General features: G+C 40.4%; 1 protein-coding gene across 4 annotated transcripts in view; it reads left to right on the top strand.

The window, feature by feature from the left end:
• The window catches only part of CTNNA3 (catenin alpha 3), a 430393-nt gene that overhangs the window by 288471 nt on the left and 121347 nt on the right, over positions 1 to 20575 (top strand). For all 4 annotated transcript variants that reach the window (XM_019286635.3, XM_019286634.3, XM_010400758.4 and 1 more), the window contains one exon: positions 6469 to 6625. In XM_019286635.3, the coding sequence (XP_019142180.1) occupies positions 6469 to 6625 (157 nt within the window). The remainder of the gene's footprint in view (positions 1 to 6468; positions 6626 to 20575) is intronic.

The following is a 20575-nucleotide window of genomic DNA, read 5'->3' as shown; positions in this document are numbered from 1 at the left end:
AGTGGGCTTTGGATGGAAATTCTCCTATGATCAGAAATGGATGAAAGTTTCTTGTGGAGGTGCAATCTTGCTTTGTCTTGGTATGTCACTTTTGATATAATGATTAAACAATCTCCCTTTACTCTGCTTCCACTTTCAGCTGTTTTCAGTGGGGGCTAGATTTCACCTTTTGAATTTACAAAACAATTAAAGTTGGTTTTATTAACAAATACAGCCAGGAATTTATTTACTCTTGCAATGCACTTAGCCCTTGTGTAGAATGTGTCTGTATTGACTAGAGCTGTTATCAACATGACCTCACTTTTATTTATTTATATTGACTGAAATGCGTTTTATGATTAAATATGTTGTATACAAGATACTCAGCTTTCAAAGCTTTTAAATTATTATGGGTTCTTCATATCTGTGTTATTGTAATTGCTTTATAGGTCAGATGCCAAAGCAACAGTGTCACATATCCTTGCACCTTTTTACCATTATAGTGGGGTTTTTTTGCTTCCAAGTTTGTTTTTTGAGTTAGTAGTAAATAGATACACTTTTTTGCAGAGCTTGGGTATATCTGGATATTTAAGCTCTCCCACTGTGTTAAGAGAAATACAAGGCACAGCTTGACAGAAATAAGTTCCCCACAATTTTGTGTTAAAATAACACAAATAGCAGACTGCCAGCATGTTTCTGTGGTTTTTTTAGAAGGACCCTTGTGTCCTAGTAGTGACCTAGGAAATCCTGTAATGATGTTGTTGCATTCTGTTTATGTTTCTATTACCTTTCTTAGGTTACCCTGGGGAAGTGAGTCACTCTTGCCCCAGATGGAATTGATGTCAGTATTTATCATACAATGATTCTGTAACTGCATTTCAGAACAAGAGTAGTTCAGGTTGGAAGGGACCTTAGAATGTCTACAGCCTTTTGCTCACAGCTGTTTGTTTCAATGCTCAAACTGAACTCTGGCCTTTCTCTAAACTTTGACCAATCAAGTGTTGAAAACCCTAATTTTAAAAAATTTCTTCTTAAAGGTGCAAACCCTGCACAAACTCTCTGGATGGCTTGTTCCACAGCTTGACTGGCATTGGTGTGAAATTGCTCGTGTGCGTCTGTGCTGTGTCTCATCAGCTCCTCCCTCAGTGTCCGACTGCTGTCAGAATACCCTTCCACCATGCATAGCTGTGAAGAGCCTGTCTCTGCCATTTTGGTCATCTCCTATGTGTTGAAGGGCTATCTTAGGGCCCTCTGAAGCCACCTTTTCCCCAGGCTGAAAAAGCTCAATTCTCTCTCCCTCCTTGCAGAGTAAGAGCTCTAGGCCATACCTGTCTTGGTGGCCTTCTGCTGAATGTGCCTTGAGGAGATTGGCAGCTGGACTGTCAGTCTCCCAGAATCAGACTCAATCTTTCTACCTTTCTCGACTATGGATTATGACTAGTGTAGCTTTTATGTCCACCTCAACATCAGCTACAGTGCCTTACTGTTGTATCAGAGAGCCCAAAACTGGACATGTGGACACAGTTTTCTAGGTGTGATACAGCAAGTGTCACCTCTTATTCTGCTCAGCTATGGCTGTGCCCTTTGAGCCTGCTGTGCTGTCAGCTTTCATTGGGGAATGCTGCTGACACAGGGCAGGGTGTCAGGTCCTTTTCCAGCAGAGCTGCCCCCCAGCCAGCCACTTTCCAGACTGTGTCATGATGAGTAAGTTACTCCACCCCAGCTGCAAGACTGGTATTTAGACGTTCAGGTGATCATTTTTGAAAGAAGGAAGAAAAACCTCAGGTTCTCTTCGATCAAAACCAGCTGGACATGAGTTTTCCTCCTTACAGTCCCAAGCAGTGCAATTTCTTTTATGATGTAGCATGAGGTGTTTGGTTTACTAGCAGCTCAGAAAAAATCCACCTTCTAAAAGCTCAGAAACCAGTTTTCTGTGTTTTGTTGTGTTATCCGTGTACATACCTCGATAACTTTGTTCAGGTATGCTGAGAAACTGGTCACGTTACATAACTTAATTGGGATCAGTGTAAGATGCATGGGATAGTGTTATTTTTAAACAAAGACATGAATTCTGATCTTGAGAAATGACACTCAAATGACACACTGATGTACTGTTCACCTTGAATGTGACCATTCCGTTTTACTTCTTTTAGCAATAAAATATGGAGCTAAAAAGTTTTACCTTCCTGTAGCAAAACTCTGGCCAAGTTCTAAATGGTGTTGTCCTGGGGTGAGCTCTTTCAGTTTTACTGTAGTAGCTTACGCTAGGGCAGAACTGACCCTTCTGTTCCTGGAGGTAAATTTCCCGAGCATATTTGAGAAATATTTGACCGAACTTGGCTCTGCTGTTACTGTGTCAAGTTGGTGTATTTGCCCACCTAATTTTGTTGGAAATTAATCTGCTGGATGTGTAAATGAATATAATGCTGGTTGGCCAGCTTCTGTTCATCTGAAAAGAAAGATAATCACCAAACAGAACTCAAGCTATTAATTAAGATACATTTCTTGTTTTGGTTAGAGGGGCTAACAGTTTTGGTATTCAGAATATCCTTATATTTAATTTCTAAGAAATTTCTAGTTTTCTTCTGCTGTAGTCACTGCCATAACAGACCTTTGCCATTGCTTCTTTCCTTGTTTTTTTAATTGAAAGCCTGTAAAATTATTCTCTTGTAATGTTAATCCAACCCTGCATATGCAGTTTTTACTCTTGGGTTGTCTCCTTTTCCTGACCTTGGGCTGGATGATTCATCCTCCTCTAAAGGGACCGTCTCACTGAACACTGCTTCCCTGCCTCGTATGACAGGATGCATGTCTGTTGTCTCCAAGTTGTTACTTCTGCAATAAAGGAGTACCTGTGCCACAGTCTTAAGCTAACTGCCTGAACAGTGTCCAGGTGTGGGCTTGTGGGCCTGTTGTGGTCTTGGTGTTTCATTTTTCTGCCCCCCACACGCCCTGTTTTAGCCCATTATGCACAGGAATATGTCCCTGAAAGCTGCATGTCCTGTGCATGCCTCAGATTTCATTTTCACTTACCTGTATTTTTATGTCACAACCAGCTGTTCAGAAGTTAGGCAGAAGGTTGGATCATCTTATTGTCATCATTTTGCTCTGTCCTCAAGCTTCTCTCAACTTGTGTAATCACTGCTCTGTTAAACTTTAAAGACTGGTTTTCATTTGATGGAATGTATAGAGTATGATGTATTTAATGAAGACATATGGATATTACTGCTGCGCAGTTAATAATAGCAGATGCTGTCCTTGTCTAAGTTCTGCTCACAAGTCCAAGGATTTATTTGAAAACTGTCAATTTAGCTCTTAGTGAAATGCCCCAGCAGTGAGCAGGAGTAGTAGCAGCTTTCTGGTAACCTGAACTGTGAGATTTGTATGCAGAAATACAAATGGGGAAAAAGTAATATTGGAATTTGAACAGCCTAATATGCTGTAATAAAGTAGAAGAAGGCTATATTTAATTAGCCAGTAACAAATGTTAACCTTGTTTTAGATCAGGAAGCAGTGATGAAACGGAGACTTCTGATGAGTTTTCCTCTCATTGTTTCTTGAGGCCAATTCAGATGATAAATCTACACCGTGGAATTACAGAGTGAGGTAGAAAAGCTAATAAACTTCATGAAGGCTAAGAAAGTGGTGGTTTCAACTTGGTTGCTTGTTGGTGGGACTGAGTGTGTCCTGATAGGAAATTTTCTTTTCCTTTTTTGATTTTTTTTTCCTTCTTTTTACAGAAGAAGAGGGTTTTAAGTCTCCATTTTACTTATATGATAATGTATGTCTTCAAGTTTCTTAGGCCAGATTGAGAGTACGCAATCTGAACCATGCATTCTGTGGGTCGTGGCTTTGGGGTAGTTCAGATAGAGCAAAGCTCACAGTAGATCTGTGCTCAAACCTCAGCAGCCTTGCTTGGCTCATAAGTCTCGTACTTCGACTTGGTTTCCTGGCAGGACAAAGACGTGATCTATAGTGTGCTCTGCAACTTAGGTATGACAGGATTTTGTTTTCCTTACTATCAATGTGAATTGTTCTGTGGTATGTTTTTCTGTGAGTTGTTTCCACGCTTGGGGAAGCCATGTTTATCCAAAGTGGAATTAAGTCTTTTCTTAGTAGGCTATTAAGCATTAGAGCAATTTGCCAGGGGAACCATTAGGAACAGTGTCACCTTTAATAATTAATTCAGGATTAGCTGCCTTTGTGTGGGATGGAACTGATTTTACTTGTAGCTGTAAATTTCCTGAGGGAAGCCTAAGGTAAATGCTCTGGTTTGTGTTATTGGGGTGCTTAGAGGTGATGGTTTGCAGCCCTTGTACAACCTCAGCCCATCAGATGTGCCAGTGCAGTCTCTGTGCTGTTAGAGAAGGGTGCCTGCCTGCCTGCCTGGGCTGTAGTTACTGCAGGCTTTGGGACTTTATTTTCAGAAATATCTGGAGTCACCAGGATTTTTAAATGCACCCATCTGATAAAGTTGGCTACATTCTGTAGCAGTTTTGGTGATCTTCCCAAGCACTTCACCTCTTTATTGCATTTGGTGAGACAAAAGTTGGTTCTTTTTATCTTTGGCAAGATAACAGATGCTGGTTCTGATACTGAAACAGCTTTTTGCACAGTCTCATTGTTACTTTTGGCAGAGCCAACATGGTAACTGCCAAAACAAAGAAGAAAATGCAGTAAGAAAAAGACATGATTGTATTCAACCAGAAACAGTTTGACTTCCAGTTAATATCCAATTAGAGGCTTAAACAGAAAAGTGAGAAATTACCTGTTTAGTATTTCAGTCTTGATGGACACATTTTAAAACCTAAACTAGTTTGTGTGATGAATCAAAACAGGGCCAATGTGACCTAAGAATTATTGAGATGAAATTTTGAGCCCCTGGCTTAGAAAATTGGTCCTGTGAAATTGGGTTAAGCGTGATAGGAATGAAAACAGTTAAAGCCTCAACTCCTGCAAATTTCTTACTTTTAAAAGTGTTGGGGAAGCTGTTGTAGAGCCAAACAGAAATGGGCTTTTATATATTGTGCTGCATCTGGGAAGTTAATGTATCTTGGGTATTGCTATTGAAATAGAGAAACTGGAGGTGATACTGTATGTGCAACTGTACAGGGATTGGCACTGAACTGACTTTTTGGATGTGCTATGCATCTTCACAAAATATATGATTTGGACAGAGATATATGTGCTGATTGCTTGAAACATGTTTTCCAACATTTTCAAATGTTTACAGTTAGAATTGGAAAAATTATTAATTACAGTTTGTATCCCCACTTTTCTAAAAATGTCCCCCAGTACGTAGGTGGGTGCCTGTTTGATGCTTTTCGCTCCTGGCAGTGTTAGAGCTTCTGCTCTTTTCCTGTACTATAACAAATGTTACCAAGTCAGGAGCCCAGCTGACCAAAATGGGGAAGGCAGAATTCTCGCTGTTACTGTACCAGCATATCTGGTTCTAATAAAGTATTTTGCAAAGTCTTTTTATGGCTCTTTCCAGGACCAATGTGCAATTTGAACTGCTTCTTCCTTTTTCAGAAAGCAAAAGACAACTTGTAATATATTTTATTTGGGATGTGGGTTTGATTCTTATTTTCCTGCTGTTTTTCCCGTGCTTTTTAATTCTGTCCCATGCTCAGCAACAAGGATATGTTGTTTTTATTCTTTGTTTTGTTTTACATGGTGTTTTGTTGTCTTAGTCATTCTCCCTTTGATAAATAAGCAGTATTCAGAAGGGAGAAAATAGTGTTCAGCTTCTACCTGGTATATGTGTTAGTTTAATATTAAAATATTTATGTATATGACATCAATAAACTTCCATATTAGGAAAAAAACTCTCTAGCTAATTGACTGAAGAAGTATCTATAGAAAGAATCACTTCAGGATCTAGTGTTTGCATCTTCAGTTAGTCTTTTCTGAAAGAAATTAAATCTACCCTCTTCATGTGGGTATAATTTCTGGTTTTAGTCTGAACTGATCTAACACTATCAGTCTGCTGCTTTTATCTAGATGTATGTCCCATGCCTCTAATCCTAAAAGACATGCCTGTTGTCCTGGCAGCACCTCCCACTTTAACATGGCAGAGGCTGATATTCTCTCTTTCAGTGGAGATACTCCATAATAAGCTCTTGATGTTAAAGAGCTAATACTCAGAACTGATGTTTGCTGTTCTGGTAAGTGTGTGCCTGAAGTGTATGTGAGTAAAAACCTCCTGGTATTTGATATCTTGCAAACTGGAAGAGTATGAGCTCTCCAACTAAAAATAAAATGTTGGGATTTTGCTGTCCTATTCCATCAGCTTCTTAATTTATGAAGCTAAAATGGAAGTTGGCCTAAGCAACATCTGACTGATATTTCTGCTTGAGAAGGCAACCAAAAGCTGAGCAAAGCTTTTGTTTGGAGAACAGGAATGCTGCTTTGCTATGTTAAGTGAAACATAAGATTTGATTTCTGAAGAAATAATTGTTTCGTTGGTTTTGTCTATTTTTGGTACAGGTTATTAATGCTGCTTTAGCTCTTGCTGCCAGACCCAAAAGTCAAGTTGTGAAAAACAACATGGAGATGTATAGGAGTACATGGGAGAATCACATCCGTGTTCTTACTGAAGCTGTGGATGATATAACAAGTATTGATGATTTCCTTGCTGTATCAGGTATGATAGTTTTCAAAATCCAATTGTTCTTTTATATACTTTGAAAACTTGTTATCACTTTTCAATAGGAAACCAGTGAAAGGTAGGGCTGTAAAAGGATTTGTGAAACCATTGCTGCTATTTAAAATGTCCCCACTCAGTGGATATTCTTGCTGTGCATGGTGTAGAGCTGGGCAGAAGTCACTGGGGCTGACCAGGTGGCTGTGACAGGGGCACATTTATCCATCCTCCCAGCCTCATTTACCTCCGCAGTTTCAAATCCTCTCTGCAGCTGTGAGAAGTCTCCAAGGAAAGGAAGTTTCATATCCCTGTGCATATACCTTAAATAAGAGGTTCTTGTGATACCCTGTGTTCCAGTTGCTGTGGAATGCACATTAGAATTTCTGGAATTTTCAGTCACAGATATTTGTCACAAAAATGGACTTACAGATTTCTTCGGTGAAGAGGCCTTGGGTAATAAGCTGTTTTTACTGAAGCAGTGAGTGTCTTAAGCATTTAAAAAGAAGACAGAAAACAGTTGTTGCACTTTTTGCAGTTTAAAGATTCCAGTTCTGAAGTAAGGTTCTGCCCTCACTGATGAAAAGTATTCAACAAAAGCATTTCACTTGCACAGTGCCTTTGCACAGTGTTTTTTGTGTTGTTGCTGCTAACATATACCTTCAATATGCATAGTTTAGAAATCTTTTTATTGTGAAGCACATGTAAATTTGTATAATTCTACTTTTTTGATTTCTCTTAAAGTAGCATAACATGGAAAAGAAGGAAAAATTTGTCTCATCTTTGTTAAATGCGGTTTAATTCCTGTGTATGGTCAGTGGGCCCTGTGCTTGCCCATTGCTCTCTGGGCATGTCCTTTGGGCTTACTTGTTAGAACTATTTGGTGTATGCAGCGGTAAGAAACATGAGTGGTTCTGCACGTGTCAGTAGTTTGAAACCCTTGTAAGTGAAGTCAGAACTAAGTTCATATTCCCAAGTTACGTTTTGCTCCTTAAACATGAGGGTAGACTTTTGCCTAAGAGGGAGCAGAGCTTGGGTATTCATTGCTCTGAAGCTTATGTGCTGTCTTCAGAAATATTTGTGTATCTTCACTGGGGGGACTGGAAACTGCTGGAGTGGAGTCCCAGTAACTGAGTGGTGTTTTTTTCTTATGATTGGGATGTGGCTATTACAGCACAAAAAGCTTGAGCAGAGATGGCTGCTCAGGCCCTTTGTGGGTCTGCTGATGTGGGATACGGACTTTTCCTCAGGGTCTGTAGGTCTCCTTGCTTTACAAGGTCAGCTGGTGTTCCTGGCAAGTGACTTAGGTCTGAGTGTAGAAGAACTTAGTGCAAATTGTGCCTGGTTATTCACAGAGTTACTCTCCTGGTGTATCTCAGCATCTTAGTACAGTGAAGCGTAACCTGAGAATTATTTTCTCCCTGTGTAAGTCAGCCTTTAGTGGAAGTGTTTTATGAACCTGCCTCTTGCTTATAGTGCAAATCTTTCCTGTTTCTGAAATTTCCTGAAATTTATGCAAGTATAGCTAAAGCTGTTACTAAAGAGATTAAACAAGTCAATTGCTAATGAATAAAACACATGAATCTTTTTAAAACTCAGGAGATCTCATAGTAGGTTAAAAATCTTCAGTCAAATTCATTGAGCTAAATGTTTCTTTTTATCTATACAGCTATGATTCATTGAAATGGCACATTTCAGATTATTTTTTTCAAAATTTCTTGGACTTGAAGAATAAAATTAAGCATTCCAATAATAATTCTGTAAATCTGTCATCAGCTCATTTCAGAGAAGACTCCTAGCTTTTTTGTTTATTTTACATTGCTTGGTTGAACACAGTTGAATGATCGACAAAATTTCACAGTAAGTAAAAGCAGAAACTAGTTCAGGTAGCACTGATGTGTAGGCCTGCCTGTCATGAGGTCCAGAAAAGGTAAACATTCCTTGTATTTGCTTTAAACTGTATGTAGAACATCTTATGTAAGCTTTGGTAGAACCCTTTGGCACATATTAATTTAATTTGCTTAAACTTAAAGTGTCATGCTTGTTCTTAAGTGATCTGTTGAGAAGGTATTTCTCTGTGGCAGTGTCACCTTTTTGCTTTGGGAAGTTTTTTTTATTATTAGCTCTTGTACAAAGAAGTAATTATTAGGAGTAATTGTAAGGAACACTGCAAGCCACTCTTGGTCTGCTCCACAGAGTATTAGCACCGTTACTGTGTTCTGAGGGATTAAAACATTCATATCTTGCTCTGTCTGAATAGAAAAGTTAGAAGTGTAATAGAAGATGGTATCTACCCTTTTTTGGAAATTACTCAGTAATTGGGAAAGATAATTTGCATTGAGGGTTTTGCATTGTGTTTGAGAGGAAAGGAATTCCAGAACTGGTATTTAATGGCTCAGTTTTTTCTACAGAAAATAGTATTGTACATCGCATGGCAACATGGGCATAGGGGGTGAAAAATACCTTTTTAAATACCATATTTGTTTCAAAATGGATTCTGTGCTGTGTTGGTGCATCAGTCTTCACTTGTGAGTTGGATTGGATGAGTTTGCAGGTGGTGAGGGAAGTGATTAGTCCTGGAGTGTCACGATTGCATTCAAAGTTATAGGATACTTTTAGGAAATACAGTAAGCACACCTTCCCTAGTGGTTCTGGTGATTCAAAACTCTGCATCGTACAAGAGAATGGCCTACTTCAAAGTTTATTTTAAATTTCTTCTCTGACTGATTGATAAGTCAGATATTTCTGACAATCCTGCCTGTCCCACTGGCACTCAGAGAAGGAGAATTGTGAGCATTTGGAAGGTTGGTTTTTGTGGTGGTTTTTTTTGGGTTTGTTGTTTTTTGTGTGGTTTTTTTTTTTTTTATTTTTTTATTTGGGTTGGTTTTTTTGGTTGGGTGTTGTTGTTGTTGTTTGTGGGGTTTTTTTTAAATTCTTGTAAGTGACATTTAATAATAAAATGCTATTGTTTTTGTAAGTGTATTGGTCTTTTCAGATTCGTGGATCTTCTTGAAATTGGATTTTTTTTGTTTCAGTTGTGTTTTATTCTTGCAATTTATATATTATACTGTTTTTCAAAGGAAAATAGCACTACAGAACAAAAAAAAAGATACAAAATCAGGTCTCTACAAGTGAAAAAGAGGTCTGATTGCAAATAGTTGGAGTAAAGGTCTGTTCCTTATAAAGGAAAGTAAGAGTTAATGACTTGTGTAAAAAAAAAAAAAGTCATTGTAATTATGAAACATTATAAATGATGATACTGTTGTTCGTAGATTTGTTACACCTTGTAGGAACAGAGAATCAGTCTCAGCCTATCGGTTTTGGATAGTTAATTTACGCAAGGAAGAATGGGTATTAATCTTTACAACCCAGTGACATTAAGTTTAAAAATTACTGTCATGCATTTATCATGATGATATGAAGTCTACCAATTCATAAATTAAAATGTGCTTGTTGCATTTGATGCATTAATTTCCGGGAAACCGGTTTTGTTATGCTTGTAATTGCATTCATGTTGATAAATCCAATGTTTTATCTTCAACTCTGCTCTTGTAAACTGACTCTTTAGTGTCTTCTCCCGTATGCAGTTAGCCTGGAAAAAGAGTTTGAGGCTCGTTTCCTAATGTTGATTCTTCGGAGTTATTTTAATACTCTTTTATTCAGAATTGCCTTAATAAACCTAGTGGGTATAGATGGAAAATCTGAAGTGCCAGTATTTCCTTCCTTTGTATGTACATTTTCTGCTCCTGATGATGGTGTGTAATTGCAATGACATGTTAGTTGTAATTATTAAGTATTTTAATTTTATCATCTGTTAGAAAACCAGCAAGAAAAGACTTGGATCTTTTAGTCCCAGAGTTAGCTCAACTTTTTCAAGGACCATATAGGTAAGAAAAGCATCAGAAGTGTGTTTATGTATATGAAATTCTCAGAACGTGTGATCTTGTTTTTCCTTTCTGTTGTCTTCTTGAAGAGCTTGCATGACAGACCCCTGTGCTACTTCTGTGTCCTTCTCTTAATGTCCTTGCCCAAACTATGATTATTTCAGCAGTTGGGCCTTCCCTTCAGCCTCCCCTATGCTGTCTTGAGTTTTGCTCTGACATATTTATATCATAATGCTTAAATCCCTATAATGGTAGCTCCTCTTTGGCCAAAATGGAAGTGCCTCATTTTCATAAAAACATTTCCTTGTTCACCTCTTTTCTCATTCCTCCTCATGCATGAATAAATCTCTCTCTTCTTCAAGTACTGTCTGCAAATGACACAGAGCATTTTCTGTTGTGTGAAATGAAGTCTGTGTTCTCTGCCCTTTTATATACCTTCTTAAAATACAATTTGTCTAAAGTGCATTTTATCCCTTGTAATTGCATCAGCACTTTTAATTGAATTAATATTTTAAGGTAAATGTATTTCAAATAATGGGTAATAAGTCACTAGACACTGAGAGAGTTTTGCCGGTGTCCAGTTTGTTGTTTCCCTACCATGTCGGCGTTTTCGGCGACAAATGGGATAGGGAGCCTGGTCAGGTGCTCCAGGAGACTTTTATTATTTTATTCTGTTATCAGTCTCATATCCAGAGTTGGGACAGAGTTGGTACAGAGCTCATGCCATCAAGGGCAGCCAAAGACTTTTTGGTTACAGAGCATTTTTAAAAGCTTCTTAGCCAATTAGTGTGCTTCTAAAAGTTACAGACAGCTGTCTCAACCAATCCCCAAGCAGTGTACCTACTTCTGCTATGCACAGTGCTTGCTTGTTATGCCTTGACATAACAATGCACAATATTCCATTATTAAGCTTATACTTCTCTATCTTGCTTAGCATATTTTTTTGCAACTTCAAAATCTATCTAGGCCAAACCTAGAAACTCTAACCATTGTTTTTAATGTCCTTGCTTCCTGTATAACTGTATCTTCTCTCTTTTCACAGCCAGAGCTAAATCCTGACTTCTTTTTTGCCTTATTTTCTGAAACCTGCTTTTATTTCTCAGATCTGAAATCTTTTCCACCTTTTGTGTTTCCCCACACTACCAGAAGTTCTGTTTGCTGCTCTTTACCTAATTAAGTCATAGTGAGTGCAGTGTGTTACATGTCTGCCTTGGGTAAGGATTTGTGTAATTCCCTCAAGCAGTTTCCACTGCTAAATTGATAATGGGAATTGTGGACACGGGCAAATCAATCTGCAGTAGAATCTGGAGAATCTGCCGCTTTCAGTACTATGAACAGAAAAGTATTTTATAATGTATACACAGGTGCTGCGCAGTTCAGCTCCTTCCAGAAACTGGCCTGAGGTGTCTTAAATACATGAAGACTTCAGAGACTGCTGAGGAAGTTCTGTGATGGGATTAAGGATCATGCAAGATAACTTGAGTAGGCAACAGGGAATAATATTTTAACTGAAGAATTGAGACCAATCAGTGACTCCTGACAAGAGCAAGAAAAGCTGTAGTTGACCTTCCTAAAGTACTCTTGTTCCAGGGTGATGGGCAGAATTCTGAGCAGATCCAGAGAAACCTTGCATATTTCTCCCACCAAATGGAGTAGAGAAGATTACACTCCAAATGTGGAGTGTGCAAGGAATTCCCAAAAAGTCTGAAATCAGGCAACCTAGAAGTTTGTTTCCAGTCTCATAATCCTTCCCTTAGAATCTAAAAATGAAGTTTTTCCAAGCATGGTGGGAAACAGTATGATGTCACAGTGTTAGAACAGAAGTTGCCTTTTAATGGAAACCTGTGCCATCAGAAACTACTTTTAATTCATGGAAAGCATCAGCAGATTAGATATTACAGTAAAGCTGTTGGAGAAAATTCTTTTTGTGGGTGCAAACAGTCTTATGGCCGTCAGCAAGAACAAGAGCTCAGACCTTATTTTTGACTGCTTTTGTTTGATATCAGTGAAGATTCCTCAGTTAAACACCAGCAAAAGTAATCAGGAAAAAAGAATCTATGTATTGTGTATTTTGTCCACAGGCCTATTTCTAAAGAAGTAATTTACTGATCACACAGAGGGAGCAAGTATCCAGATTCATGTTTTTCCCCAACATTTGTAGCTCCAGATCTGGAGCTCCAGCTGCTGCTGCTGCTGCAGTTTCGACTTGCTGGGAGAGATCTTCTGTAGTTGATTAGGAAGGAGTGGGTCAGGTGGACTTTATGAGCGTGGGGGGTAGCATGTACAGAATGGCAGACTAGAAGAACAGAATTAAAGACTAACAGGGATTAGGAGATGTTATAATCCGGTTTAGACCCAGGAAAGCAAAGCAAGCTAAGTCTCTGAGCATAAACTGGAAAGAACTTAGAAGGTTCAAAATATTCCCAGGAATGAGATTAAAACCAAACGAGGTTAGATGTTGTTGCCAAAAATGGATGTATTTTATTGAATAGTAAAAGAGGCAAAGAGAAGGGAAGAGAAAAGAAAGAGAAAGAAAAAGAAGTGTGCGTGGGGGGGTGGGGGAACAGGGAGAGGTGACAGGGGTTAGATGGAAGCACATCACCCATCCAAGGGTCCCAACGACGTCTCGTTGCTCCCCTCCATCTGCTCTGCTGGTGGTGAGGGTCCCCCATTGCCGCTGTGGCCACGCCGCTGCGTGCTGCCACACGCCATGCCACGCTGCCACACCAGACGCCACCACACGCCAAAGAGTGCAGAATCCTGTGGATTAATATACACTTTGGGCCAGGTGAGAATGCCTATGTGTCTTTCTTACAGGGGCCAGCTTGACACTGTCCCTTGCAACACTGAGGGTCTGTTGCATCATCTCTGGTGCAGGGTCTGGGGACCCATTGGGGGGGCCCCTGTCATGGGCCATGTCACCCCCTTCTGCTGTGGATAAGCTTCGCTCGCCCCCCCGTGAGCACCCCTCAGCTGGGCTCCTTTGCACAGTTGGAGGATGGGCAGTCACTGCACCTCTGACCAGAGGCTTTTCCAAGATACCCAGAGCCTCTCCTCCCTCCACCCCTTGGTGCAAGGGTCTGTTCTGATAGCCCTGGGGCTGTGGTCCTCATCTTGGAGGTGTTAAGCCTATGCTCAGTGAATGTCCCCAGCCCTGAGTTGTTACTTTATCTTTTATCTTCATCAGCGAGCAGTGTCAGGCCTCAGGGCCCCATTCAGGGTGTGGGAGTCTTCTCTTCAGCTTTTGTAATACAGTTTTAAAAGTCCTTTAAGAAAACGTTTAAGTCATAAAATATAGTATTTCAGTCTCTGACAGGAGAGAACTCTGGAGATTTTCTACTAAAGCATCTTGTGCAGAGCAGGACAAACTTTCAATTTCCTACAGAAATTTCATTTGAAACTTATTTAGTTATTTGTGGTCCAGATCTTAGTTTTAATTTGGTCTTAGCTATTATTGTACAACAAAGCTTAAGCAATGCAACACTTAACTAGTTTTAATCTACTGTAGTAAAATGTGAAAAATGTCTACTTGACAAATCCCTTCACTTGGTTGCATCACTGAGAGAAGAATGCAGTGCATCTGAATCACAGCAATGAGGAGTAGATTCATATAAGTGTATTTCCATAAGATATTTTTTGGAGGGTGGAGAAATGAGGACCTTGTGCTTTATTATTTCTGTGTAGTACTAAACCAGTTGTTGAATACTTTCAAAAGAGATCCTCTTGGTTTGTTATACTTACTTTTGGCTGGATTGCACAGCAGTCACTTTGTGTTTGGTAATGTTCTTCTCCAAGCTGTTGCAGGCTTTAAGAGTTATTTTTGGGTTTTGTTGAATCCTCTGGAAGAGCTATATGAGATGGACTTTTGTGTCTCAACTCTATTCCTGTGTATATCATTGGTATTCTTTGTAGGCTTTATGTTAATGTCTGTTTGTGATTGATGGCATAAAATAGCTGATTGAAGTTTGTGCAGTTCTTCGCTTGTATTCCCCTGGACTCAGGTACCACTGATTGCACTAAGCAGTTGTCAGTCTTCTGACACTTGATCCTTAAGAGACCTTAAGTTACAGAGTTGCAGGCTTTTCATATAATTGTCTCGGAATTAGTATCAAGCCAATGTTTGTTATGAATCATAACTTTTAAAAGAAAAGTAGTTCTGAATAGGTTATTTTAGTTTTTTTACTAAGTCTGATGAGCATTTCTTCTTCTAGATTCTACAGCTGAATAAATTTCCTAAGTTTAGTCTGCCTTGTTTTTCTTTGGTACTCAGTGGACAGAGAGGCTCATTTTGGGAGAGTGGCACTGCTTGTTCTGGATGATGCAGTTATTCCCTCCTAAATACAGAAAATGCTTGTTGAGATTAGACTAATATAAAATGTTACTAATTCTGCCCTTGATCTTTCAGTCTGACATATTTCCTGTAGCTAGGTTTTTTCAAATCTGTAGCAGATCTGTAGCATTATCCAATTTTGTACAATAGAGGCAGACCTTTCCTCTATTTTTTCAAAATTACTTTGCATCAGTCATTTAAAAAAAAAAAAACTTACGTGTCCTTTTAGTTCCTCTGCCTTTTCACATCCCTAAATGCAATTTTATGCAAGTACACTTCCGTGTTTTATAATATTCTCTGAATATCATACAGCCTTCCTTATCTCTGCCCTGTGGTAGTTACTCTGCTGTTGAACTGTTCATTATCCAGTGTCACATTCTGTATAAAGCTATTCTTAAGAAATAACTTCCTTGATGCTGCCTGTCCTGTTAATCGCTTCATATTCATTTAACTATGATTATGTCATAGTCTACCCAGTGCTGCTGCTTTATTTTTTTTCCCCCAGAACCTCAGATAATCTGAAAGAATAATTTATAGCTGCCATAGGAGGCAGGCAGGATTGAAACAGGCCAAGATACAAAGGGGTTGTTAACATCTTTTTGTTGCATTTGAAGGGAGGAGAAAGCTCTGTTTTTCTTGTTTGTAACAGAAACAGCAAACTTCAAGCTAAAAATAGCTTAGGATTTAACTTAATTTATGACATTTTGAGAGAGGAGGATGCAGAGCAGCAGAGGTAGGTAACATATTCTCCTCTGTTCATTGTGTCTGCTAACTGGTGGTCGTATTTCTTTTAGGATCTGTGATGGTTCCTACTGATGGTCACACACCAGCGAGCTGCATGCAAAAAACCTGTCCATCCCTACTAATGCTTCTCATATTCCACTGGAAGTTTTAGATATGCTTAGAAATTTATTTAATGCCAACTGCTGAAATTCAGGTTAAGTATTCTGAAAGATTGTATCCAGTGTTGTAGCATTTAGAAGTTTAGAAACCATTTTATAAGTGATTTCTCCTCATTTTATTCCTAAATTTGCTCAGTTCTCTAGTAGTGTGCATTTCCACTGAAAGTTTCATTTCCTTCCTCTCCCACCCCAAAATCTTCTAAATCTTTTAATTTCTTTCTTTTGAAGTTTATATTCTAAAACTTCTACTCTCCTTCCTTCTGCCTTTTCTCATTAAAACCAAACAAAAAAGCCTTCTGCACAATGCTAGTACGTGTGGATAAGGCTGTAAAATTTTAATGCTTTTTCTGCTAATTTAAGGGAACCACTTGCAAACAGAAACAGTGTATGACATCTCTGCTTTTTTTTTGTTTTTTTTTTAATTTGGATGCACTTTATTCAGTGATTTAGGAATGCATGTTAGTGTTCATCTTGCTGAACAGCTACACTAAGCCTGCATTAAGGAACGTGGTAGTTGGAGGTTATTGCAGTTCTGCACTTCTACAGGCAGAACTTTTTGTGCTTAACTGGTCACTTGTTTTTTGTCAAAATACACAGTTGTGCTCAAGTCAGTTCTGAAGTGTTGGGTGTAATCTGGGCTAATCAGATTAGATAATGTAATAATGTAGTAATTTTCATCTTTGTGGATACTGAAATGCTTAGTCTGGACCCTGAGAGATCTAAGGGGCTCCCTAGTAGAGCTTGTTTGCAGAGCCAAGATCACCCTTCTTTTAACTTTGTAACATCGCTACATCTTTTATTATGTTAAAAAACCAGCACTTGATAAGTAGTACTTCTGTGTATCATAAGGCCAGGTCTCAGCATGGAAGTATTAATAGCATTACGTTTTAGATTTTGATCAGGCTCTGTTTCAGATTACTTTGGGCAGTTGTAGTTATTAAGGTGGCAGTCTGGACAGTCGAAGTCACTCAAACTGCAAAATATACTGTAAATACTTGGGCAAAGAGTAGAGGAATGATTCAGATTTCTGTCTTGCTTATCTCTGTTGATATAATTTGTTTTCTGTCAATGCTTTAAAGTTCTGGTTCAGTTTATTACCACTTTTCCAGTCCATGTACCATGTTTACAGATGACTGCTTCACAAAAATTGCCAATTACAGATTTGCCCTTAGCATAGCTATGGAGATCATGGGGAAAAAACCCAAACCAACAAGATGCTATTCAGAGACTTACGATTCAATTTGGTGTTTGCATGCTGGCCTTCTGGCACCTGCAATAGCAAAATACCATGCCTTGCTTTTTGTAGGAGAAGAAACATAAGAACCTAAGTAGGGATGTATGCACTTAATTACAGTTCCAACAGGAAGGTAACTTACATAGTGGGTTTCAATAACTTTTAGATGAAGTTTCTTCAGCCCAGCTGTAATGTGCTTCAGGATAACTGTAAATTTGCTAAACTTAAAATGTTTTGTCAAACTCCCTCTTCATTGTTCTCACCTGGCTTGTAAGAAAATGGCCTTGAATTTTTCCCTTTTTTATCAAGGCTAAAAGCTGGATCTGTGTGTCACTGAGCATGCAAAGTTTGTTTTTGCTGGTACAGCTCTTAGCAGTTAATGACCCACCTGGAAATTCTGTCAAAATCATCATACCACTTTGCCCTCGCTGGGAATATCCTACGTTTCCCTCCTCTTTCTTTTAAACTTTTTCTTCCATAACATTATAATAGCTGTCATTTAAGCAATGTAGGGATGTATATTGGGGAGGAGTAGGAGGTTTAGTCCTGCTGCTTACTAAAATGGGTATTTTTAGATGGAAGTAAGACAAGAACTATTTGCAGTGTCTTAAGATATATCTTTACTATCTGGTATTCTCTGGGAAATCACAGCATTATTTGCCTTTAATTATTGTTGAGCTAGTATGCTTTTACTGTTTTCCTAATTGACTTCAGAAATTTCTATGCTTAACAGTAGTGACTAATTTATAGGTCAGTATTTTGCATAGGTTTAGGGTTTTTTTCCTCTACACATTTATTTGAGTTCATTGACATTGAACTGGTTTGCTTAATTCACTTATCACTTGGTACTGTGATACCATCTTCAGTTCTTTATTGTGAGCTTTGACTACCTGGAATGAGAAAAGACAAGAAAAATTCCCTTCCTTACTACTTCAATAGTCTCCTTTTATATTATTTTTGAAAGTAGTGAATTACACTCTTCCAGAGCCAATCCCTGTGGAATGCTGGCTTAGGGAGTTGGGAAAACTATCTGCTTGTTTCTGCCCCTTGTTTTCTCATTTGTAGGAAGTAACAGCAGTAAATCTGTCATCTTACCTGTAGCGGGGGGGGTCCCGGGAGCAGGGGAATCCAGCCAGAGTCACGATATGAACACCGATATGATTTGAGCATCGTGCTCCAGTCTTATTATTCGGTTACACCAAGTTATACTTTTTCCCAAAGTTCACGCCCCTTTCCCATGAGAAAGCCTCTAAGCAGCAGGGGAGCTGACCAGTGTATACCTTTTCCCAAGGCTGTTCAAGGCTGCCGGCTAGCAGGTGCCTTGCAAGCCTGTTTTCAGCCTGAGGCCCCGTCAGGGGTACTTCTGCAACAGGCCTGGGATGCCCAAGCTCTCCTGGGGTATCCTATATTCCACAAGGAATCCCTCTACACATCCCCCGTTTTCTTTTTGGGCAACCCAGGTCTGGTCGATGATTTTTCGCAGCCCCGCTTTAAGGTGAAAAAAAATACACCCAAGTATTATTAAACCTAATATAACTACAAATAGTAATCAGCAGCCTTCTACTACCAAGGTACACAGCCGTCTGGTGATACCCAGACCCTTAAGCCAATCTCCAGTAGGGTCGTCTGTCTCCTGAAAGATGTGTAGGCCCCTCTGGAGGTCAGAGAGGTGCTTGTGAATTGGGACAGAGTGGTCAGAAAGATTCATATAGTACATACTCTGGAACTCTTCGCAGCCGTGGCTGTGAGCTAGTAGTAGAAAATCAATGGCTGCTCGATTTTGTAATATTGTATGTCTAACACTAGTAACATCTACGCTTAACTCATCAAGCATCTGCGAAGTTATGTTTAACTTATCCCTCTCCCAGCAAGCAAGTTTATGCAAAATAGCGTGAGCCCTGGCTGCCAAAACACCAGGTAACAACATAGATGCTAGCCAAATTGACTGCCTTCACTTGATCTAAATGGGCGGACAGCTGATTGAAAATGTCCGCTAATGCTCCTGTCTCAAGACAGTCAAAAAACAATTTCCCACTCTATCTCTGTGTCTGGTGCTATACCCACAAATTTGTCTCGCTATTTCTCCTGCTACGGAGAGTGGTGGATCTGGCAAGTCCTCAGCTCCTTCACTCAGCCGTGTCTGCAGCCTCTCCCAAGGCTTCTCGGGACGGGGGTCCCAGAATTCCAGCTGTTATGGTAGTGGCATCACTTTCCTCAGGAGCTGATGCTGACTGCGCCTTCTCGCTTCGGGGTCTTGAATGCGTAGCACGGCACCACTTGGCTGGGCATCCCTCTGGTCAGTGCTGTGGCGATGACTTGTCCCTGTTGTTGCAGGATATTCTGCAGCATTGCAGTCCACGTTCGTTCCCAGAGCAGGAACTGTGAAGGGGTTAACAACTGTACGATGCTGATGTCGTAATTTGAACACAGGACATCTGCTGTAAAGATAGACTGCAAAATGCTTTGTGTAGATAAGTCAGCAAGCTATTTGATTACTTTTTGCATTATTTGTTGGTATTTCTTCTTTTGGGGCTGCTTCCGGGCCGCCCCGGCTGGCTTTGGCTTTGCAGGAGACGAAACCGCAGAAGCCGCGGTGCTGCCGGACGTCCCGCTGTTCGGCGGGGGCGGGGGGGGTTACTCTCTGCCGCTTTTGGCCGGGCTTTAGGACCTCTCCGTTGCTCTGCCACTTTCGGCAGGACACCAGGACTGCCTGTGTCTCCTTGGCCCACCTGCGCCCCGCCCCCTGGGTTGGGAGGCTCTGCTTCCGTGTTCGCAGCCATTTTTCCCTCGGCCGTCAGAGGCGTAGCATCCAGCTCTGCTGAGTTTAGCAGCTCCTGCAGTGAGCAGACGGGTGCTGCTGTGTTCTTAATCGGTTTTCTCGTGGCCAGCCCGAAGGACCGTACTACCCCGGACTCGGCTCCGGTCTCTGCCCGCCGCTCCGTAAGACCCCCATCTGTTTCTTTCCCGGAGCTGCTACTCTCTAAAGCCTCTGGCTGCCGCAGCCACTGTCCTCTCTGTGTTCATCTCTGCGAGAGTGCCAGTTACTGCCTTCCAGGTTAAGCTGCGGGCTTTAGCTTCTTCAGCTGCCTTTCTTCCCTCAGTCGTGGACAGCCACAATTTATATCCAACTTCCCCCCATGCTTCGGTTGAAAACAAAAGTGAAGTGTAACTCAATAATCCATGTTCCCGGGCCCACGTAACGAGGGCATTCAGATCTCGGTCTTTTACAATTTCGCCTCTCATAGAGAGAATATTAGCTAGGAGTCGAGGTCCTGCCCTGTAGTCCATAGCTTCTGTGCTGCGGGTATTCGCTCGGCCGCGCGAAAATACGGTCTCCGGCCACTCAGCTGTGAGGTTTAGCCCCCGGCTTTACTCGGCTTTGAGACTTATCCTCCGGCCTTCTATTCTGCTTTGAGACCGGGCCCCCGGCTTTACTCGGCTTTGGGGCCACCCGCTCTGGTTCCCCTGGCTCCGCCACACTGATACGATGAAATTCGGAGTCTTACCGCATTGAAGTGAACCTGCCTGAAGCAAAACTCACTCGGGTCCCTGTTCGGGCGCCACGTATAGCAGGGGGCAGTCCCGGGAGCAGGGGAATCCAGC

Source organism: Corvus cornix, chromosome 6 (assembly GCF_000738735.6).
Source record: "Corvus cornix cornix isolate S_Up_H32 chromosome 6, ASM73873v5, whole genome shotgun sequence".
Classification (NCBI taxonomy): domain Eukaryota; kingdom Metazoa; phylum Chordata; class Aves; order Passeriformes; family Corvidae; genus Corvus; species Corvus cornix.
The sequence above is the reverse complement of the archived record's forward strand: the minus strand, read 5'-3'. Positions and strand labels throughout refer to the sequence as shown.